Source organism: Podarcis cretensis, assembly GCF_951804945.1.
Source record: "Podarcis cretensis genome assembly, chromosome: 11".
Classification (NCBI taxonomy): domain Eukaryota; kingdom Metazoa; phylum Chordata; class Lepidosauria; order Squamata; family Lacertidae; genus Podarcis; species Podarcis cretensis.
Genome location: NC_137180.1, coordinates 43,510,468 through 43,534,679, shown reverse-complemented (window position 1 = coordinate 43,534,679; position 24,212 = coordinate 43,510,468). Strand labels below are relative to the sequence as shown.

Genomic DNA, 24,212 nt, shown 5'->3' with positions numbered 1-24,212 from the left:
AAATAAAAATATGCTGAACCAAAGTAAAACCCAAATGTTGTAAGCATACTGAATTACGCAAATTAAGTAAATTTGTGTGTGAGAGAGAGAGAATTTCATATATTCCTCTGCTTCCAAGATTTAGGATTCATAATGGGAAACATACAGAATGTCTCATGTTAGCAGCATCCACCTATAGGGTCTGACAATATATAGTCTTTGAGAGAGTTCATACGTGACTTGAGTGAATGTGCATATGACTATTACCAGATATTAATTATTGTTGACCTAAAGTCAACTACAACTTGAACTACAACTCCCATTGAACTTCAACTCCCATTATATCTGACCATTGCCTAAGCTGGCTGGGGTTGATGAGAGTTGGGAGTCCAATTTCTGGAGGACACTAGGTTGGGAAAGGCAGGAATGGGAAACATGTGATACTCCAAAGGTTCTTGGGTTCCAGCTCCCAGCAGCTCCAGTCTACATGGTCAATGGTGAGGGATTATGGGAGCTGTAGTCCATCAACATCTGGAGGACCACAGGCCCTCAACCCCCAGCTTAGGGGCAGGCTACAGTTCAGTGAAGCACATGCTTTGCATATAAAGGGCTCCAGGTCCAATCCCTGACATTTCCAGGTGCAGCTGGTAAACACTCCTTTCTGAAACTCTTGTGAGCTACTGCCAATCAGAGCAAGCAATACTGAACAGGTTGGACCAATGGGCTGGTTTGATGCAAAGCAGCTTCCTGTTTTATAACATGGTGTGGGAGCTCCATGTTTGCAACACCCAAAACCCTTTTTCCTTTCTCATAAAGTAAGAGCTAAACACTGAATATTGGGTTAGACATTCCATAGCCCCAGAGTTTATTCTTATTTCCTGGATATTTAAAAATAAAAATATAAAGTCTCACCTGGAAAGACAGCCAGTCCATTGTTATTTTCTAAGCGAATAACCAGAGTTCGAGCTGTGATGCTAAAAATTTGTCGAGGTGCAAAGTTCAGACCGTCTGTCACTTGAAAATTGAAGCCTCCAGACATGGCCCCTGAGGGAAGATGGATAGACTCTTATAACAACAAAAATTATCCAGAAACTTCTGAAAGTAAAACTAAGTAACTAAGAAAAAATATATAAATCTGGAATGACTATGATGGGTTTCTATGTACAGACAATCTTTGTACCTACAAGTGGACCTTGGACAATGGAATCCTTTTTATTCTTTTTTAAAAATCTGAACTTCAGTATTTTCAGTCAGCAGATTCGTTCACATATCATGGTAAGCCATAATTGAAGGTTTACCACAATTGCTCCTTTCTGGTATGTTTGTTCCTCCCTGCTAGCATACCGATGAAACAAACCACGATCCCCAGCTAATCGTTATCTGAACCATGAATTGTGGTTTGTTTTACCATCAACAAGCCATGATAAGTAGCTAAGGTTTGTTCTTGACTCGCTGGTTGTCATTTGTTGCAAGCAAACCAAACCAAAATGCCTTGTTTGGTCATAATGATAAGCCAGGGAACGCAGTTTGTTTTCTCCACATATTAGCAGAGGGAGACATACAGTCCAGGAAATGTATTTTTTGTGTTTTATTAACTATGGTTTACCATGACATGTGGACTGGGTCCCTATGTTCTGGTGTCCATATCGAAGTGAAAGATTTGAGTGGGTGATTGACTCTACTTCCTTCTCAGTGGAGTAAACAAGACAAATTATTGTGGCATTATCTACAGAAGGTGGGATTAGTTTGTAATGCATCAGAAGTTTTCAGAATTCAAAAGAGATCCAGTGGAAAAGGGACAGACAATGGCTCAGTTTGGACGTACTGCTAAGCCAAACCATAGCTTAGCACATATGAACAAGAATGTGGGCTTCTGAAGAGATCATGGCAAGTTTGCTCATCCTGATGGACTGCAGAAAGAGAAGCCATGCTTGCCTTCGTCTGTCATCCAAACCCAGGCTTGTAGTTGGTCTCTTCCAGTCAAACTGCAAGCTGGAAACCAAAAACAAGCCTTGCCTATCGATCTTGTTTTGTCTGGAGGAGGCCAACCATGAGCTTGAGTTGAGACAACAAGCTAAGCCAACCTATGGCTTAGCTCACAGCTTCACACCAGTACCAGAACTGGAAGCAGAGCAAAGTAGCAGGGATGTCCTCTCCAAAATCTTTCACACTCAGACGGTCACACTATGCCATGGTTTGGCTTAGCACTTATATGCAAACTGGGATGGGTGGTGGAGGTCTGGTTTGCACGACTCGGGTGGTAGCAAGTCACGACTACACTTTTCATTCAGCACCCTTATTCTTCTGGAATTGTTAGGCTTGCAAAAGAAAAAAGAAAATTTGAGCAATCTTTGTAAGGTGATTGAGAAGTGTCATATAGTATACCATTGCTCCTCCCATATCCCACTTTCATATCAATGGAATATGGACAGAATAATTTCCATGGGGGTTTTACTTGTCTTAAAATTTAGCTTCCTGATTTCTGAGTTGTTAGTATGTATTTCCATCTGACATCAATGTTGGCTTGGGCTGATGGGAGCTGTAGTTCGAAACATCTGGAGGGCACCAGATTTGCAAAGGCTGTCCTATATTATTATGTTGGGTTATACCGGCATCCTTAAATGAATTAAAATGTAAGAGATATATCCAAAAAATAAATCACAACACTCAACAGATGATACATGAACATGACATACCATTATGGACAAACACTAACTGTCCTTCCTCAATATGAGCTTGGGTAAAATTAAGGGTACTTTTGTTTGGAGAAGACTTGAGTGCCAAGTGACCATTGCTTGGAGGAGAAATAGAGTACAAGAGTTCTGCAGGAGAAGAATCTTTATCTTCTGCACAGAGGTCATTCACAGTTATTTCAGTGACTGATCCCACCCAGACCTTTAAAAAAAACCACACACACACACAAGAGAAAAACAGGAAATAATTACACAAATTGATTCCGGTTACCCCAAGTGGTTAAATGTACAGCTTTGCAACTAAAGCAGGTTGGCAAGACCTAGGAAGGTCCATCATTAAAATCATTTCAAACTACAAAGACTTAAATAAGATATTGAACCAGTAGGAGAAGGAATTGTGTATAGCCTGAGAGCAGCTGAATGCTTACAAAGATAGTCTGCGTGACTCACTCTGTCTCGATACCTATCTCAATAGCAGCAGTGTTTCATTGAAGTCTAGAACTGCAGGCCAATCTATGACTGAAACAAACAGGGAAATAGATGGGCTAATGCTGATGCTCTGCACCTCACAGTCTGGGTCAAAAGAAAGGCGCCAGGAGAAAATGGCTTGGAAGAATGCCAGAAGCAATAATACCTTGGATATCCGCTTGCAATGTGCACATGGCCGCAAGATAGTAAAAGGGAAAAGGGGGAAAGAAACATACACACATGCTGATGCGGCAATAAATCTGTTAGTCTTTAAGGTGCCACAACATTTTGTTGTTCTTGATGCAAGGGATTAAAAGAAGTTACCCCTCTGGGCCAGGGTTTGCCTGCTGTTCTGCAAGCTCTCTTGACCCATCCCCAAACCGCTCTTTAGCCAATCCGCTAAGCCTTGTCATAAATGCATACTCATCAGACATGACTAATTTCTGGTTTTTTCGGAGGCTGCTCTGTTCTCCAGTTTGCGACATTTTCCCCCCTGCCACACAATGAAGCTGGCTCCATCTAGCAGCAGCTGTGTAACAATTATGGGAAAGTGTCTGCAACATCAAAGAGCAAATAACAAAGCTGGCTTAAAAGAAAGGCCACCTCATTACTGTTTGACAAGTCAGCTCGTGATGGCTCTTTGGAGATGTTACTTTTGACTGACTGAAAAAAAAAATGGGGGCAGCAGATTTTAATTAACTTTTTAAACTGCATATATGTATGTCATTCCTGAAGAGGTGTTCCATTCTGTGTGAGAAAGATGGGAGAATGCTTCTTCTAAGTTGATGTCTTCTGTGTGCATCATCTAACAGCAAAGTATGGTTTTATTCTTTAAAACTATTATTTTTCTAATGCAAAAATTTATGCAGATTTAATAAATCAAATCACCTTTGAAGGCCAGTTCCCCCTTTTCTCATGCACAGGAAACAATACTTCCCTCATTCAACATCTAAACATCTTTATACGTACTCACAGTAAAAATTACTTTAAAAGATAAAATACAATCTGCTGCCCTATTACAGTGGTACCTCTAGATACGAACAGGATCCGTTCCAGAGCCCTGTTCGCATCTAGAAGCAAACGTAACTAGCGATGGCACGTCTGCGTGTGTCATTTTGAGCGTCTGCGCATGCGCATGCGCAAGTGGCGAAACCCGGAAGTAACGCACTCCGTTACTTCTGGGTTGCCGTGGAGCGTAACTCAAACGCGCTCAACCTGAAGCGCATTCAACCCGAGGTATGACTGTATAATCAGGGCCATATTTTTAGTTCATTAAAAATGTGAGGGGAACTCCCTTTCTTATAAGACTACTCTGAGCCCACTTAGCATTTCTGCAATGCCTCAAAGAGCTAAATATCTCCCAAACTAGACCTTGGCTTCCCTATTCAGTAGGTTTGCTTTCTGGCACAATAACAGGCTTGCTATGGTCAAAACAAAAAAAATTCCTTCCAGTAGCACCTTAAAGACCAACTAAGTTAGTTCTTGGTATGAGCTTTCGTGTGCATGCACACTTCTTCAGATACACTGAAACAGAAGTTTCCAGACCCTTCTATATAGTGAGAAGGTGGGGAGGGGTATTACTCAGAAGGGTGGTGGGAATGGGTGATTGGCAGATAGCTGTGATGAGCCTGTTGACGACTCTTAACGACTGCAATAGGTCTTACAGGAAAAAGCAAGGGGTGAGAAGGTGAAAAATGGCTTTGTCATGTATAATGAGATAAGAATCCAAGGTCTTTGTTCAGACCAGGCTTGCTATGGTCCTCAGTACTGCTTGCAACACAGATTTCCAGCTCTTCACCACCTCGCCGACCCCCAGTCTCTTCCACGTCACTGGTAAAACAGTCATGGAAACTTGCTTCATGCTAGGGGGTCTTGCTCACACCTAATTCTGGACCTCCAAGATAATCTTCTCCTGGGACAGTATCAAAGTCTCCACTTCTGCACAATCCCCTCAAATTGTTTTTAATCAATTACTCTGATCAATTAACTAAATATTGTTCCTCTGGTTATAAATATATAAGGATAAACCCGGAAGAGACACCTCATTGACTGTCCCATCAGTATGTTGTTATCACAAACTGTTTCGGAAATTCCCGTCACTGGTGGTGGTGGCCTCGGATGGAAACAGGGACTGCGATTTGAGAAGTGCAAACGACTGCCCCTGCACTCATAGTTACTTGTACCCTGGCCACAACATTTCAGAACAAATGCAAGCTTTGCAAAAGAAAATGAATGAAGCTAACGACTGAGAAAAGACACCCTACGCCCAATAGCACCATTCACAAGAAATGCTCCTGGGCTGAATCAATGGGTGAGTGGGAGTTATATCATGCAAGCAGGCTTGCCCCACCCGACATTCACATTAGATGTACAGATATTGGGTGAGAGGTAATCTGGCATCCATGATGTCAGAGGCAGAACTAATCAATGTGGATCTGCTCACATGCTGATTATCACTGTTTCATGAAAAGGCTAATGTCTCCCTCTTTTGTCTTTCATCCTTTGTACATACTTATAATTTCACATTTTATTGTAGTCCCATTTTATTGTAGCTTAACGCGTCCGATGTTAAGCTGCTGTTGGGCAATAAGGTTTCATGTAATATTTAAAAGAACCACAGCAATCTTTGACAAAATTCATTCTCATGTTGAATTCAATAGAAACACCGCCACCACATCAAATGATACCTGATGATGCCTCTGCTAAGGGAAAACAGATACTTTAATTGTGAAATGGGATCACCAGAATGTGTGTTTAGAGTGAGACAATAAAGTAGCCCCTGCCTCAAAAAGGGAAAGAAAAAAGAATGTAGGTTATTGTGCAGAAATGTCTAGTTGCAACCCTTCTTGACGGGAAGCAAATAGGAACCCCTTCTTGCCATAAGAAATGATCCAGTATTGCAAATTTAAAATTAACTCTCTCTTAAATTTAACTCTTAAAATTAACTAAATTTAAAATTAACTCTCCAGCTTCCTGCTTTCCTATGCCCAGAGAAAATTTAAAAACTTCAATGTCTTCAAAATGATGAAATGATTTTAATATTGAATTTTTCTATTGTTGTAATGTAACTCTGGGACCACAGTGGGTGTTTACCATCTCCCCAAATCCTGGAAAGGTGTTACTACAGTATTACAGTGGTTACCAACCAACCATAACTGGTTAAGAAATGCCAGATGTCACTGAATCCAACATGGGCAGGAAACCCTTAGAAATGGATGTAGCCATCATACAGGGAGACATTTGCTTGAAGAAGATCCTATTTTTGGCATGCATATATATATATATATATATATATATATATATATATATATATATATATATTCCTTTATAACCAGGCTTTTTTGTCCCTTTCACTTCACCCCCCCACCCCCAAACTCCTCCCTCCACCTCTACTGATTTGATTTCATCAGTGTTATTGTTGTATTCTGTTACATAGGTCATAGTCAACTATGTCTTACTCAGAGGAGACCCATGGAAATTAATGGCTAAGTTAGGTGCATTAATTTCAACAGGTCTGTTCTGAGTAAATCGATGGGACATGTTTTTTATGACTGAGTCCTGATTTCAACGGGTTTAAAGCAGGGCTGGCGAATCTGTGAGGTTATTGTCCAGAGTTTGTGGGGCTGTAACTGTCCATGCCTTCTGGGAGTGGGGGAGCCCAACAACATGTGAACTGCCATGGATTCCCAATCTTTACATCACTACCTTCCTCATGGCCCAGCCCATAAACTTCAGGGCATTCCAAAAAAGGATCATTATCTGTTTTCCTAGTTTTGTCTCAACACATTCTACAAATATAATACCAGATTCTTTTCTCTCTTTTTTTTACTTGAGTGGATCTGAGGGAGGGAGTATAAATTATGCCACCGTACAAGGGATTGTTGGAGTTCATGGATATCCAAAGCTCAAAATGTATCCACAATCATTTAATTCTGTCTATTTATTCTTTAAATTCTAAAAGTCACCTGCTTTGAACTGAATCTGCTTCCATGGGGATGTTTCTACAACGGGGTGGGGGTGTTTACGCCTCACTGCTGTACAATTAAATTAAATACTAAAATGCTATGAACCATCGTCAGGGCACCTTCTCACATTACAATTCTATGATTCTGTTTTCTGATGACTGGAGAAGCTTCCACAAAAATGAAATATGGCCCCCTTGTGGTTATACAGATATACTATACTACTGAACTACTGATCAACTTCTGTACCTATGCTTGAAATGATGGCCACCTTAGATCCTAACTAAGTGAATGGGAAGCAGCAGATCTTCCCTCCCCTCTGCTTCCTGTGGCTTCTTGAAAATCTGTTCTGGAAGGTTGGGGAACTTTCTGGAGTAGTGTGTGACATAAGAGCATAGGAAGCTCTCTTATACTGGGGCAGAAGAAGAAGAAGAGTTTGGATTTGATATCCCACTTTATCTCTACCCGAAGGAGTCTCAAAGTGGCTAACATTCTCCTTTCCCTTCCTCCCCCACAACAAACACTCTGTGAGGTGAGTGGGGCTGAGAGACTTCAGAGAAGTGTGACTAGCCCAAGGTCACCCAGCAGCTGCATGTGGAGGAGCGGAGACGCGAACCCGGTTCTCCAGATTACGAGACTACCGCTCTTAACCACTACACCACACTGGCTCCCAGACAGACCATTGGTCCAACTACCTCAGTACTGTCTCCCTGAATGGCAGCAGCTCTCTAAGATTTTCAGGAAAGGAATATTCCCTGCCCTACCTGCAGATGTCAGGGATTTAACCTGGGATATTCTGCACACAAAGCAGATGATCTGAATGGGGAAGGGGAGATAAGTGAAAAATGTTGCACTACCCCTGGTTTCTCTAGCCGAGAAACAGGGTCCCAGTTTCCTCCAGAAATGGAAGGAGGCCTTGCACTCATGAAAGGCTGGTGAGGATCCAAGTTGATGCCATCTAGATAAAATTGCATTCCTGCTAACTTGAAACAGGCAGGATATAGGAGACCAATTCTGCTTAGAATATATTCAAAGGCTTAATAATCCAAAACAGAAGCCACATACCGTATATCATTCCCCAAGAGGCCAATCATGAGCATGTGATTAATCTTTTGATTAAAAAGGGCTTGTGAATCATTCACTCAGATGGATTATTCCTCCAAAAAGGAAAAGGTGAAGAAAGTTTCAAATGGTAAATTGTCAAAATGACTGATCGTTGCTGAACTAACCACTCCTTCAGAATATCTAACAGCACATTGCACAAGTTGGAAATAACTCAGGGGAGGGTTACAAATGTTGTGAAGGGATAAAAGGGCAAATCTATTGAATACCAGAGGGTTGGGGTATTAAATATGGAGAAGCATTTTAAAGCATAGCATGATTTAAGACTCAATCTCTCTTTCCAGGTTAGTCTGGGAATAATAGTTCTGTGGGGTCTCCTAACAACTCTCACCACCCTTAGCAAACTGCAATTCCCATGATTCTTTAGGGGCAGCCATGACTGTTTAAAGTGGTATGAAATGGCTTTAGATGTGTAGCGCAGATGGGGCCTAAATTAGGTTCCTTAATTTCAATGGCTCCACTCTGAATAAAACTTAACTGGATACTAGCCAATGTTTTTCATGCATGTAAGGTAATTCTACAGAATTTAGGACGACCTTTTCAATTCTAGCTGTGCATGCTGTCTTTTACAGAAATAAGTCACAAATAACCCAGATGAAAAACTTTGGAAATAATGCAGGTCTTACCCGAAGTATTTTGTTTCGCCTTATAACAGGGGGTTCATCATTTACTGGTGAAATAGTCACAAATACCATTTGAGGCAAGCTTTGCTTCCACAGTTCTGTGCTGTTTGCTATGATGGTGAAATTGTCAAGTAGCTGTTCGCTGTCATCATGAATATAGAAGATGAATCCTTGTTCTAGCTGAAAAGGGAGAGTAACCAAATTAAGAATCTAGCCTGTTCCAAAAATGAAACTGCAAGGATTCAACCACTACATGGTCCTAAGTAACTGTCATGTTACTTTTCACATCATTCTTGTCCTGTTTTATATGCAATAAACAATACAATATACAATAATAGAAGACAATATGTTTCTTTAAAATGTGGGAGGTTTCTCATTGTCAGAAGCAACATACTGTCGAGATCAATGGAATATTGACCACTCCCAGTTATACAGTTCCCAAATAATAATCTGAACTGCTTTTTAAAGAATAATTTAAAACAGAATTGTGTTTTCAGTAATCTCACCTGTTTTCTGGTAAATTGAGCCAGTGCCATTCCAGGAAAGTTAGAGTTTGCAATCCACCCATGTTTCGGTGGCTCAATCAAACCAAATTCACATTTGAGCCCTGCAAAATGGCTATTAGGGATTTTTATAACGTCTTCATCCAAGACTTTTGAACCCCCTTCGGTGACTGTGAAGTTGTGTACTTCTAATGGGATCACTTTTGGAATGATGTCCACAGCAATTTCTATTCCACTGAGTCCCCGAATTCCATTGGTCACGTCCAAGGAAAGCCAGTCTTGGAGTTGGCCGGAGACAGTCTGCACATATTGGATGTTACCATCATTGATATCTTCCTGGTTGAAGGACAAAACTGGATTTTCTTCTGCTCCGAGGTAGCCTTCCTCTGATGCAAACTTCCGAAGGTACCCATACATTGGAGATGACCTTACTTTGAACTCTATCTCTGATGGCAAACTGTTTTCATGAACGACCTTGAAAGTTACATGTACAGTGCATTAAAAGCATAGAATAACCACCTTCTTTCTTTTAAAACAGTTTTCACATTTAATCCTTAGAAAGTACAACACAACACTCCTCCATCTATGAGATTATTCACTGAGTCTGTCCAAGGCTTTTTGTAAAAGCTGCTTGCTGGTGGAGAGTTGGTAGAGACACAGCACCATTTGGGCAGCTGTTGCTAAACTATGCATGTGTATAATCTGCATTCTGGCACAGAATACAAATGTATGAAGCTGACTTATACAGAGTCAGACTTTTGGTCCCTGTAGCCCAGTGCTGTCCACTCTGAGGGTTTCCTTTCTAGGCTCCTTTCTCCAGCACTGCTATGCGATATCCGAATACCGTGTATTCAGCCACTGAACTATTTAAAAAACAACAACAACCCCAAAGTATTTTAAAAATGGACCATACAATCCTTCACTCCAGCTCAAACACCAATGCTTGCAAAATAGTGAGCATTAAGACAAGAAGCATCACGCCTACTAATAACAGGGACAGGAACCTTTTTTTTCAGCTCATGGGTCACATTTCCGCTTGGCTTTTCCTCTGGGTGTCAGGGACTGGGCAGAGGAGGAATGGGGGAGACCGCCTCTCCAGCCTGACCCTTCCAGAGAAGAAGGAGACAGTTCAGAATTACAACAGGGGTTTGAGGGAGGTCACAGATCAGAGGCAGATGAGGGGGAAAGCTGGGAAATAATGAGAGAGGAGGAAGAGGAAGCACCAGGGGGGCGACAGCTGATGGACAGTGTCTTTAGAAAGCATTCCAGACCACCCCCCTTTCCAAGAACCAGGCGAGCCTTGAAAGTGGGAAAGCAAAGGGCTCAGAAGCAAAGGGCCCTCAGGGCCACCCATAGGGGAGGTGGTGACAGATGAGGAAGTGGGAGAAAAAGGGGGTGGAGAGTCACTTGGGACAACAGCATTACTCCAAGAGGCTGCATTCCAAACATCTCTCTGTAAATATTGAATAAAAAGCAGCCGGTAAGGACTTTTCCTTGTCTTATCTGTTCCTGGCAACCTGCTGTAGGGGGATGGTTCCTTTACCACCTGACACTGGGCTTTAAAATACAGTGGTACCTTGGGTTAAGTACTTAATTTGTCCCGGAGGTCCATTCTTAACCTGAAACTGTTCTTAACCTTAAGCACCACTTTAGCTAATGGGGCCTCCCACTGCTGCCGCGCTGCCGGAGCACAATTTCTGTTCTCATCCTGAAGCAAAGATCTTAACCTGAGGTACTATTTCTGGGTCTGACTGAAACCCGAAGCGTATGTAACCTGAAGCGTATGTAACCCGAGGTACCACTGTATATTGTTAAAATGATTAGACAACTTCAGCTTACCAGCAATTTCCCTTTAGTGATCTTGACTGGTTTCCCTTCCTCAACCAAAAGTCTGCCGTGATTTACGATCACTGGTGGACGCTGATGACTTTCCAAGAATATGCGGATGTTCATTTCGGCATCCAACTGGGCACCTTTAGCATAAACTGTAAAGTTAAATGTGTCAACCAAATTGTTACTATCATCATGTCTATACGTCACGTGCCTTACTTTGAGGTCATGCTGAGTGAAAGTGCCCACTGCTAAATCATTCACCAAGACCTGTCCATACTTTGGAGGTAAAGAGACCTCAAACGTAATTTCGTGTTCACTTCTAATATCTTGGTTCGTGGCAGCACTCAAGTTAGCTGTGGTGATCACTCCCTCTCGTCCTTTCTGGATCAATAACCCAGTGTTGTTCGCTAGACGGACGTAAGGGTCGGAAGCACTTACTTCGAGAAGTGAGGAAGTATAATGCTTCCCATCAGTTACAAACAGCACAAAGCGACCGTAGTCTGCCCCACGATGCATAAACAGCACTCGCCCTTCTGCCAGGTCCTCTTGCTTAAACTGATACAGCCTACGAGACGTTTCATTGACGAAAACCAAGTCTCCATTAGGAATGCCACGCCTGGTGTACAATAACTGATTATCATCAAAATCAGTATCGGGATCATGGTAGCAAAGGTCAGCCAAGGTCAGCAGTTTCCTTCCATTCTTAACAACATGAAATACCTTATCTATGACACGAAGTGGTTTCTCATCATTTTTCAGCTGGACAGAAATGTTAAATTTGATCTCTGCCGATAAAGGGGGTTCCATTTCTGAGTCTGAGCTCACCTTTTCCTCCGACTCCTTGGCAGTTGCTGTGATATGGATTTCATCATATTGCGTCTCAGAACCATCGTGTACATACATGAGATATCTACCAACTATATCCAGATCTGTGAAACTGCTAATGTTATTGTTACTTTCCTGGGAATCTGAAAGATTAATAAGCATCAACTTTCCATGACGCGGACTCTTTGTAACTTTATACTGGAAGGTCTTATTGGTGAAGGTTTGTGCAAATAATTCTGATTTCGTGATCAGTTTCCCTTCACCCTCAGTAACACTGAGGCCATTGTTCGTCAAAAAAATGTTTCGTGGGTCTACTTTAATGCTGATTCTGAAATCATAGATATTTGATTCCACATATTTTGTAGAAATTAAGAATTGAAACGAGTCTTCCATTTCTTCGTGGGGCCACTCGTTTAACTGATATTCTACGTTATAATCGGAAATGTCCTGCTGGCTAAATGCTGAATTTATTTGCAAAGGTGTGTTATAAAGCAGAAGGTTTCCTTTCTCAGGCAAGGACTGCAACTTGTAATAAAGTTCATTTCCTGGCACTTCTACTTTTCCTATCACAGCAAGAAGATGATCTGAGCTAAGGTACTCCCTCTTTGATTTGTCAATTACTAGTGGCACATGTCTCAATAAATTGTACCTCAACCATTTCACCATGACCGGGAACAGAAACTCTTCGCTTCTTTTGCTGCCAATGCTAACTTTGAATTTAAAGTGTTCAAGGGGATTATCTTGCAGAATTTCTTTGAAGGTAGAAGCATATCTCACGCGGCCACGTTCAATGGAGCGTTGAGAAAAAGAGTTTGCCTCTTTCCATTCTCCACCAGCTTGCTGTCTCTGAATTTCTCCATAACGGGGCGGCTCTGTGATCTCGTATCGTATATCCAACTCTTGTTGGAAGGCATTTGTTTCGATGGCCAGATTGCTGGGTCTGATCAAAGCTGCTTCGCCTTGTAGTATATCCACCCCTGTGTTGTTGACCAACTTATACTCTAAGGGAACTGCCATGACACGTAACACAACTGTGTTGCTGACTTTTTCCCCATCACTCGCTCGCAGAACAATCCTGGAGTTCTTGGCTCCAGTGTGGACAAAGAAAACATTACCATTTTGTAAGTCTCTGTAAGGAAAGGCAGTAATGGCCTTGCCAGGCATCTTCGAATTTTCTAGAAATCCAGCATCTGCATTCAGGACTGTAATACTGAGATCAGCAGCACTTGTATCATCATCCAAAATATTTATTGCATCTACACCCAGGCATTTCTTTGAGTGCTCAAAAAGAAGAAACAAGTTTCCATTGGGGAGTGAGAGCTCTGGAGCATCATTTATTGGCTTCACTGTAATGGTGAACATGTAGTTCTTGTTTCCTTGCAAATATGGAGGCATCTCTTTTTTACTGCTCGTAGAAACTGAGAAAGTAAAATAATCATAGCTTTCCTCAGAGCCATCATGGACGTACAGAACTCTGCCTTGCCATAAATCTAGCATGGTGAATGTAGACTCTTCCTGCTCTGGCTCAACATCCAACCTCAAATAGCCATGAGATGGCTGGTCTTTAACTTTAAAAAGGATTTGCGACTGCCGAATCCCTAATTTCTTGAATTCGACGTTGACTTTAATGTGCTTAGATTCAAGCGCTGCTTGCCCACCCTCTGGAACAATCAAGTTGTTTACAACTACGAAGTGGTCGTGACTCTCTTTCCCATGGAGTTTGGATGCTACAGCACTGACAGCAGACATGGAAGCTGCTGTTCCAACGGGTTGTTTTTCAGGCGCTACAACTGGATTTGTACTAAAGGCGCTCTTGGTTTTGCATCCTGGTGAAATATCCTTAGTCACAAGAACATCCTTCAAGGATTTCCTTTCCGAGTTAATTTTCAAATCTCTCAAGCAGCCTATGAATGATCCCCCTTGAGCATATCTCCCAGAAAGTGAGGTTAACCCCAGCTTCAGCATTCTGGCACGGATAATATCATTCACTCCACCTATATAAAAGGCCTCCTTGAGGACAGGAAGCTTAGTGTGCGAGGGTAATGATTTTTTCACTGTTTCCTTGCCTAGCATGAGTTCAATATATTTTGCAGAGATTTTCAGTTTGACAGAGTGCCACTGGCTATCATTGACAGGGCTAAGGGAAGAAAGCTGAAATCTGTTCTTTCCCTTTCCAAGATGAGCTTTAATTAGACCATTTTCAATTTCCATTCCAACAAAGTCTCCTGCTGGACCAGAACTGTACAGCAGCAAGCCTCTCTGAGCTGTGGTCTGCACTGTACACTCAAAGACCCTTTCAGTCTGGGTGTTCCAAAGTGGAAAAGAAACATACGACTTCGAGCTAAAGAAACTAATAGGTTCCTCTTCGCCTGCAAAAAATTCATCGCTGCAGCCCAGTGACACTTCATGGACATTTTTAAACCTAGGAGAAGGTCTCAGGGATGACAGGATGTCATGCTGGTTAAATATCACATCTTCAATGCATCCTCGGAAATTTGTTTGTGCGCCATCAAGGTAAGGAACATCAAGGTCACCACTTCCGCCAACATAGAGGCCGTGCTGAAAGTTTAGTTCAAACAGGACACCGGGCAATTTTGTGGCAGCTTGATCATTTTTGTTAGTCACCAGTATAACGTTATCTCTTTCACAATGGACTTCTATAAGGTGCCGCGTTAAATCATTCAGCTGGGAACTTCCTTGGGAACGGAGGACTTGTTCTCCTGCTCCAAGATTGATTCTCACCTACAGAAAAAAGGATATAGTTTTAATTATTCCAGTGAGTTAGGAAATGCATTAAGGAAAAGCTAATAAACAGCATAAGCACAACAATTTCTAATCAGGAGTAGGTCCTACTGGGTTCGATGGGTCTTACTCCTAGGTAGGTGCACTTAAGATTGCAGCTTAAACTAACTGCATGCATGAAACATAGATATAGATACGAGGCAACTCTTGGGATCAGTGCAGACACCTTGCCTTTAAAAGAAACAGATCTTCAAAGTTGCCTACCCCCTACACTAAGTCATAGTTTAGCATTGCATCTGAATCAGACTAGGATAATAAAGGAAATAACTTGCCTTAAGCACTTTAAAACAAAGTAGAAAGGTGGTAAATAAATATTTCAGATCAATCGATAAGCATTTCAAGTGCATGATGCAATCTTAGCCCTGATCACTTAACTGCAATTTAAAACGTGCTTTCTGTATTATTTATGCATTTACAAATATAATGTCATCCATGTTCATGGCATTTTATCCTTGTCACATGAACTGTATGAATTAGCGCTGGTAAAGCTCAAGATGACCTTATCTTCCCATTTTCTTTTTGGGTTGCCATTTGAAAAAGAGTAGCCACAGAACTTTAGAATGCAAAGTCCTTTGGATCAGGACGTAATACGTAATGCAGCTCTGAAAACTCTGCAAAGTCAGTTGACGTCGTACAAATGAATCATAAAATGTGCCATCTACATTTTCCCCTCCAAAACCTCCTGCAGTCATTCAACTGGCACCACTTCACCCAAGCAGCCATGGCCTTATGTGAATGACTGTAGGTCCTAACCACTTTCAAAGCTTCCCTGTCTGTACCATGAAACAACGCTCTTATTCTAGAAGAACAGATGGCTTATAGTTGAAAGGTCCTAGAAACAGCATTCTGCTTCATGACGAGAAGGAAATGTGTCAATAGTTGCTCCAGTATACATATCTAGCGCTCGTGTGAAATGTCAAGGGCATAAGAAGTCTTTTGTGCCTTGGTCCTAATAGGTAAAGGTAAAGGGACCCCTGACCATTAGGTCCAGTCGTGGCCAACTCTGGGGTTGCGGCACTCATCTCGCTTTATTGGCCGAGGGAGCCGGTGTACAGCTTCCGGGTCATGTGGCCAGCATGACTAAGCTGCTTCTGGCAAACCAGAGCAGTGCACAGGAATGCTGTTTACCTTCCCGCCGGAACGGTACCTATTTATCTACTTGCATTTTAACGTGCTTTCGAACTGCTAGGTTGGCAGGAGCAGGGACCAAGCAACGGGAGCTCACCCTGTCACGGGGATTCGAACCACCAACCTTCTGATCGGCAAGTCCTAGGCTCTGTGGTTTAACCCACAGCGCCACCCGCGTCCCATTTGGTCCTAATATTGAGATATAAATACACCATAGAATCTGCTCCTATAGCTTTAATTTCAATCAAATGGAGCCTGCATTACCTAATGCTGGAAGGCCCAGAACTCATGCTTTCTGTGCTCGAAGCCTCAGGTTCAATGCCTGGCCTTACCAGTTAAAAAGGATCTCAATGGCCTTCAGGAAGAGCCAAACTAGTAAGGCGGTGCCGTGGAACTACCCCCCTGCTGCCAGCACCATTGCTGCTTACCTGAATGGTGTGCGGGCAAAGCAGAGCAATGGCAAGGTCAGGCTGCTTCAAAATTGGCAGTGCTTAGTTAGACAGGCAAATTGTCTGGCTCATAAGACACCTTTGTTCACACAGAATCTTACCTGCACATTTCCGGAATGTAGTTCCACCAAAAAATAAATGTCTTTTCCTGCAGCGAGAAAAAGTAACCCATCTGGTCTGCTTGTTTGAAAATGTAATTTCAGTGAAGTTGTTGAGGATGGTTCGGCAATGTTTAAATGCACATAGCTTTCGCCGTAAAATGATACTAAAAAGCAAAGATCAGAAGAGAGCGTTATTGCACGCTTGCCTATAAATAATGGAGTCCACACATTATATGCAGATGGTACACCTAGCAGTAAAAAATGTGCAGAATTCATTCTTCCTCCCAGTCCACAAGTTTTATGGCTTGCATGATGTTTACTATGAGTTTGTGTTCCACATTCTATCACCATTAACAGCATAGGTTGTGATGAGGTGAGCTCCTTAATCCTGACAGACTTGAGGAGTGGCAATTTCTAGAGTGGCAGCTTTTGTCAAACAAGGAAGAATAGAAAGAGGCTTCAGAAGTGCGTAGGGCCCTCTACCAGCACAGAGGAGATTAGCATGCTAGATTAGTATTCTCCTTGCCATAATAGCTTCCCATGAACAAGGAGATGTGGTTAATCAGGACCTTTCCTCCATGCACACCACCACTGGCATTCAGAAATGGTAGAATCCTTTTTCAGAATGTGGAGCTCAGTCCTTGGACTCACTGCAAGACAGCCAGGTTTGCAGAACCACAGTTTCCCATTACGTCTGAACTGTAACCATGGTTCAGTCTCTACTGCTATGTTGTGCTTAGACAAACAAAAAAGAAATCTACCTGGCCACAGCTCACATCTGCTTACATGAGTTAAAAGGAAATAAATTGTTTCTTCTTTTAGTCAAATATATACACGCATAATGCATCATGTTTTTAATGAATTTTATTTATCAACCAGCCACCCCAAAGACTTGGGTCAAATAACCTCAGAAAAACAAAATAAAACCCACCAATCTCATTTCCCCATCTGTTGCTGATTTAACTCTCCCAAAGACTGTCTGAAAGCTGAACAGGTAGGTTTTGAAATACAGCGCATTTGAAATATGGGAAGCAATTTATTTTTTAATCATATATGCTGCGGCCTTTATATGTGCAAAGCACTTTACAACCACTTTTTTCTGTGCTATTTCATTCTCTCTCACAGAAGACAGAGGAGATTACAAGTATGTGGCAAAAGGTGGTCTCCTAAATAATCATGCCTCGGTTAGTTTACTTGTTTTATAGGTCTCACAACAGCTGTTTGTTAGGAGACTGGTTAACGATGTAGCTGCACCTCATAGCTCTGAACGGATCTTTTTTTACTGCATAACAGCAACCAGGATAATACCGTAAAACCCTCTAGTGAGCACGTTGCAAATGAATGGCATTTGCAAATCTCCAAAACACTACCATAATAACAGTAATCAGCGCTTCGAGAGAGAGGTTGCCTGCCACCTGCAGCTGTTTTTCCTCCAGTGGAAAAATGTCAGGGGCATTGAAGGAAATAAAAATGGTGGTTCCCCAGCATCTATTACAGGCTTATATTACATTACAGTCCACAGAGGACAGGCCCAGGTTACAAAGGAGCTAGGCCCAGGGCCCCTCAAGCTTGAAGCCTGTCCAGATGTGTACCTGCGTGCATACAATGTGCACCTGACTCATGTTAGTCTGTAAGGTGCCATAGGAAGCCTCTCTGCTGTTTTGGTTGCAACACAAAGAAGAGCTGAAAGTGGTCTATATATAGCACCTAGAAAGGAATGCTGTGATCACCAATAGTCAGCATGGATTTCTGAAAAATAAGTCATGTCAGACGAACCTGATCTCGTTTTTTGACAGAATTACAAGTCTGGTAGATGAAGGGAACGCAGTGGATGTAGCCTACCTTGATTTCAGCAAGGCATTTGACAAGGTGCCCCATGATATTCTTGTAAAGAAGCTGGTAAAATGCGGTCTTGACTATGCTACTACTCAGTGGATTTGTAACTGGCTGACTGACCGAACCCAAAGGGTGCTCATCAATGGTTCCTCTTCATCCTGGAGAAGAGTGTCTTGGGCCCGGACTTATTCAACATCTTTATCAACGACTTGGATGATGGACTCAAGGGCATCCTGATCAAATTTGCAGATGACACCAAACTGGGAGGGGTGGCTAACACCCCAGAGGACAGGATCACACTTCAAAACAACCTTGACAGATTAGAGAACTGGGACAAAACAAACAAGATGAATTTTAACAGGGAGAAATGTAAAGTATTGCACTTGGGCAAAAAAAAATGAGAGGCACAAATACAAGATGGGTGACACCTGGCTTGAGAGCAGTACATGTGAAAAGGATCTAGGAGTCTTGGTTGACCACAAACTTGACATGAGCCAACAGTGTGACGCGGCAGCTAAAAAAGCCAATGCAATTCTGGGCTGTATCAATAGGAGTATAGCATCTAGATCAAGGGAAGTAATAGTGCCACTGTATTCTGCTCTGGTCAGACCTCACCTGGAGTGCTGTGTCCAGTTCTGGGCACCACAGTTCAAGAAGGACACTGACAAACTGGAACGGGTCCAGAGGAGGGCAACCAAAATGGTCAAAGGCCTGGAAACGATGTCTTATGAGGAACGGCTAAGGGAGTTGGGCATGTTTAGCCTGGAGAAGAGGAGGTTAAGGGGTGATATGATAGCCATGTTCAAATATATAAAAGGATGTCACGTAGAGGAGGGAGAAAGGTTGTTTTCTGCTGCTCCAGAGAAGCGGACACGGAGCAATGGATCCAAACTACAAGAAAGAAGATTCCACCTAAACATTAGGAAGAACTTCCTGACAGTAAGAGCTGTTCGACAGTGGAATTTGCTGCCAAGGAGTGTGGTGGAGTCTCCTTCTTTGGAGGTCTTTAAGCAGAGGCTTGACAACCATATGTCAGGAGTGCTCTGATGGTGTTTCCTGCTTGGCAGGGGGTTGGACTCGATGGCCCTTGTGGTCTCTTCCAACTCTATGATTCTATGATATGAAAACAACAAGTCTGGGAGTTGTGTGTCACAAATCCAGTTCCCCTGGCTGGGCTTGAGGAGACAAAAGGCACTCTCATCCCTAGAGTGGCACATCCAACCAAGCTGCCTCAGGTCTACCTGCCTGGTCCTCCTGCACTCCCAAACTGGACTTCAAGCATCATTCTAGCATGTTTCAAAATAACAGCAAAGCAGAAATTAAAAAATATAAAATACTCAAAAGAAAACGTTTACAAAGCAATCCTGGGGATGCCTATCCAAAAATAGGGTCCAGGAAAATTCAGTGGGTCTTAAACCTCAGCAAATGTTCACAGGGTTGCAAATGCCTTGTAACATACAGTTAATATAGGATGGAACAAAAACTATGCCATCTTACATCCCTACCCATGACATTTTTGGTTTGTTTTAGTACTAAGACGTTCGAACACAAGGTATCAATTTGGCTGAAGAAAATTGGCCACTTGCCTACTCTGGATAGGGTTGTGCACACCCTGAAGGAACAGGTTTGCAGTTTGGGGGTGCTTCTGGCTCCAGCTGTGTCACCAGAGAGGCTCAGGTAGCCTCAATGGCTAGAAGTGCCTTTTACCAACTGAGCCTGGCTTGACAGTTATGGCCATTACTGGAGCGGGAAAGTCTTGTCACAGTAGTTCATGTGTTGGTTTGCTTCCAGACAGGATTACTGCAATGCGCTTTATGTGGGGCTTCCCTCACGCTTCATCAAGAAGCTGCAGTTAGTGCAGAATGCTGCAGCACAATAGCTAACAGGAGTGAGGTCTTGCAGCGTATAGAACACCTGCGCTCAGAGATCTGCCCATTTGCTACCAGATTGCGCTCAAGGTGTTAGGTAAGGTAAAGGGACCCCCGACCGTTAGGTCCAGTTGTGACCGACTCTGGGGTTGCGGCACTCATCTCGCTTTATTGGCCGAGGGAACCGGCGTACAGCTTCCGGGTCATGTGGCCAGCATGAGTAAGCCGCTTCTGGCAAACCAGAGCAGCGCACGGAAACACCGTTTACCTTCCCGCCGGAGCAGTACCTATTCATCTACTTGCACTTCGTGCTTTCGAACTGCTAGGTTGGCAAGAGCAGGGACCGAGCAACAGGAGCTCACACCATTGCGGGGATTCGAACCACCGACCTTCTGATCGGCAAGTCCTAGGCGCTGTGGGTTAAAGCCAAGATGTTACTATTAGTATATAATGCTGAAATATACTCAGAGTCGCAAAGTGATTTCATGCTCTTTATTCAGCTCATAGTGGTGAGGAGGAATGAATGAAAGTCCCCTCAAAGTATCTGCTTTATATACATTATTTACACAATGGGCTGCACATGATTGGCTAATTCCGGAATTCTACTGTAAGCCAATCAGGTTGTGGATTCACTTCTATCTGGAGCATGATTGGGTGGTTCCTGCCAACCAATCATACTGCTGCATTGTTCTAGGACCAATCAGACTGCTGCATTCTGAATCCTATTGTTCTAGGACCAATCAGACTGCTGCCTTTTGGATCCTATTGTTCTAGGTCCAATCAGACTGCTGCAGTTTGGATCCTATTCGACTCAGTACATAACAAATGCCCTTAACAACTTGGGAGCAGTTCACCTATGAGATGGCCTGACCTACATGTACCCATTTGACTGCTTTGATCAGTGGAATTGGCACTAATACAGGTGCCACATAACACCCATTTGTAAGCACTTGATCGTTTAGTGTGAATAAATAAAACAGTAACTTGCCTACTTACTGCAGCCACTTTCAGCAACTCTCGTAACAGAAATCCACAATGCTCTTTTTTCAATGGTGTTTTAAAAGCCAATTTGAGGTATAGGGCTGGGGATGAAGCTTCTGACTGATTGGGAAAAGCAGAAAATATATTTGATGTGCTACAGGCATGTACCTCTGAATCACGTCCAAAGGGTGCAATCTAAATCCCATTACTGTCAATGAAAAAACTACTATTGATTTCAACTGTTTTGATTTGCTTCCAAAACCTTTTAATGATGTGTGATTAAAAAAAAAAATGCAGCATAAATACTAAAGATCAAAGAGGCAATACATCTTCTGTCCTTTATGGTCAAATAGCTAAAGCCTCATCTATCATACTGTAAGGCTCAGCATGAATTAATTTAGAATCTAATTATTCAGAAATCTGATCCTGCAAGTTCTTTTCCTGGAATGGAGAACTGCAAGATGAACAGCTCAGCCTGCAAACCAGTTTGAACAGAGCACTTGCCTTAAGCCTGATGTCATCCTATTGAAGACTACTCTGAAGTAATTCCAAAAGCCTCAGATTGCTTCAAGGCATGACTCTTAAGGGACTTACCTGGCAAGGTAAATAAGCTTGAAGTCGCACAAAGTTATCCATTAGGTAGAGTCCTGTGAAACTCAAATACTTGCTAATCTTGCTAACACAACTTGTCCAAAAAAAGGGCACTGACGGGGGTGGGGGTGGGGGCAGGTATAGTGTGATGCAGAAGAAACTCATGTCAACATCTCGCCTGGTACATGGGTTTCCAAACTTGATGTAATGCACTGTGCTAGATGCTGGTACACTGCAAAAAGGTGTAGTCACTTCATTGCATTCACTGCTGATGACATTGATATCATCCTTGGTTGTCAAAAAGCAACCAAAGTACCAGAATGGGGGAGGGGGGAAAAGAGCACTTGCCATCTCTGTCCACTCTTTGGCTCAGCAGATTATTTCTCAGGTTCTAGCAGGATTCTACTCCAGAAATTAGTTATTATGTCAGGTCTTAGTCTTTGAGCACGAGAAGCAATGCAAGGCATCTGAACACGTGCAGAGTGCAACTTCCCACTACTAGGTAAAGGTAAAGGTAAAGGTACCCCTGCACATACGGGCCAGTCTTGACAGACTCTGGGGTTGTGCGCCCATCTCACTTAAGAGGCCAGGGGCCAGCGCTGTCCGGAGACACTTCCGGGTCACGTGGCCAGCGTGACATCGCTGCTCTGGCGAGCCAGAGCCGCACACGGAAACGCCGTTTACCTTCCCGCTGGTAAGCGGTCCCTATTTATCTACTTGCACCCGGAGGTGCTTTCGAACTGCTAGGTTGGCAGGCGCTGGGACCGAGCAGCGGGAGCGCACCCCGCCGCAGGGATTCGAACCGCCGACCTTTCGATCAGCAAGTCCTAGGCGCTGAGGCTTTAACCCACAGCGCCACCTGCGTCCGATCCCACTACTAGGCTTCCTCCTAAATACCTAGGCTTGCTCCTAAATACCTGAGATTAAGGTCCCGGTTTACAAACCAAGTTTTGCTTCCGCACTGGTGTGTGCGTGTGTCTATTTATCCAATCTCCCATTTCAGTAAGAAGTTTTGCATCCAAACTATTGGCGTTAACAATACTATACAGCCAAGCTGCAGATTGCTTTGGTTGTAAAACTTGTTGAAGCTCCCAGGAGACACACGCGTCTTCTTTGTTTTCTTTTAGCTTCGATTACAAGCCTGGGCACCTGGCACCAGGCTCGCGCGCCGCAACAAGCACGCTTCGTGCCCCCAAACTATCATTTCGTGCGCGCCTTCCCCTCCCGCCTCCTCCAGCCAAGTGTCTGCTGCCAGGCTACAGCGGGCACGAGCCGCAGCCCTCGAGGGCCAGCCTGCCCCATGCGCCGCATTCTTGCAAAATGCAACCGGGACTGGCCAATCGCTCGCAGAGGCCGACGGGTGGGAGCGCAGAGCGCGGAGCCAAAGGGTGGAGCCGAGCGAGCCCTCGGCAAAGGTAGCTCTGCAAGCCCGTAGAAGCCGCGCGGCCCAGATCCGCCGCGCAGCCCCCACCTTCCCTCCTCGTCCCCGGACTTTTTTTTTGCGACGGCGGGAAAAGGGGGTGTCGCGGGCACCCCCAACCAGGCAGCGTGGTTTCTGACCCTACCTGCCAGCGCCTCTCGGCTAAGGGAGAGCAGCAGCAGCAGCAGCAACAGGGCGCTCCCTGAAGCCCAGCCCGGGGCCATGCCGCCGCCCCGTCTCCGGGGAAAGGGGAGCAGGCGACAGGAGGCCCCCGGGAGCGGCGCCCGCTTGCAGCGCCAGGGAGTGGGAGCTCCGCCCGCCGACAGCTGCCGCCTCTGCTGCTGGCGGGCTTGTTGCTCAGGTCAGGTTACACAGCAGAGGGGCGAGGAAAGGGGGAGAGCGGGGCGGGCGGGCGGGCGGTGCAGAGATTGGGCTCCTCGCCAGGTCTTTCCCAGAACACATGGGCTACACTTCTGGACTGCGTTTGGGCCTGGGCTCAGCCCCGGAACCTTTTCTTCTTGTAAGGGCAAGCCTGGTTCTAAAGGGAGCGAAGTCAAAGGACGCGGCATCCTGTTGTTGTTATTGTTATCATCATCGTCCTCTTATAATAAAACACTACAGCATGGCTGGACAGAGGGTTACTGGGAGAGCAACAGGTTGCAAAGTTACAGCCTCAGCTGTGGGTTGTTCACTAGATCAGTGGTTTTCAACTTGGTCAGAGGTTCCATGGGCAACACTGATGGTCAGGGGTGCCATGGACAACACTGGCCTCTGGGCCTCCTTTCCTTCCCTCTCTGCTCTGATGCCCTCTTGCATCTCTGCCTTCCAAAGGTTTGCACAGTTGTTTGTTGCAGCAGCCCTGGCTACAAGCGCCCTGGGCGAATGGTGCCTGGGGGGGGGGCTGGCCAGGGGGCGCTGGTTGACAGCAGCTGAGGTGGCCTCGGATTAAGCAAGCAGGCAAGGGAGCCTAGCCACCAGTCCTCCAGCCCTTGCTGTTGTCTGTCCATTCCCAACAGCACGTCCAGTCC

General features: G+C 44.0%; 1 protein-coding gene across 1 annotated transcript in view; it reads right to left on the bottom strand.

Annotated features, from left to right (window-relative positions):
* The window catches only part of LOC307226163 (chondroitin sulfate proteoglycan 4-like), a 38,533-nt gene extending 14,703 nt beyond the window's left edge, over nt 1-23,830 (bottom strand). The window contains exons 1-7 of the mRNA XM_079994654.1: nt 23,330-23,830; nt 16,489-16,652; nt 11,190-14,750; nt 9,354-9,824; nt 8,851-9,027; nt 2,676-2,874; nt 892-1,023 (exon numbers count right to left, since the gene is read on the bottom strand). Coding sequence (XP_079850780.1) covers nt 892-1,023; nt 2,676-2,874; nt 8,851-9,027; nt 9,354-9,824; nt 11,190-14,750; nt 16,489-16,652; nt 23,330-23,408 — 4,783 coding nt within the window. The 5' untranslated portion in view covers nt 23,409-23,830. The remainder of the gene's footprint in view (nt 1-891; nt 1,024-2,675; nt 2,875-8,850; nt 9,028-9,353; nt 9,825-11,189; nt 14,751-16,488; nt 16,653-23,329) is intronic.
* Nucleotides 23,831-24,212: the final 382 nt, after the last annotated feature.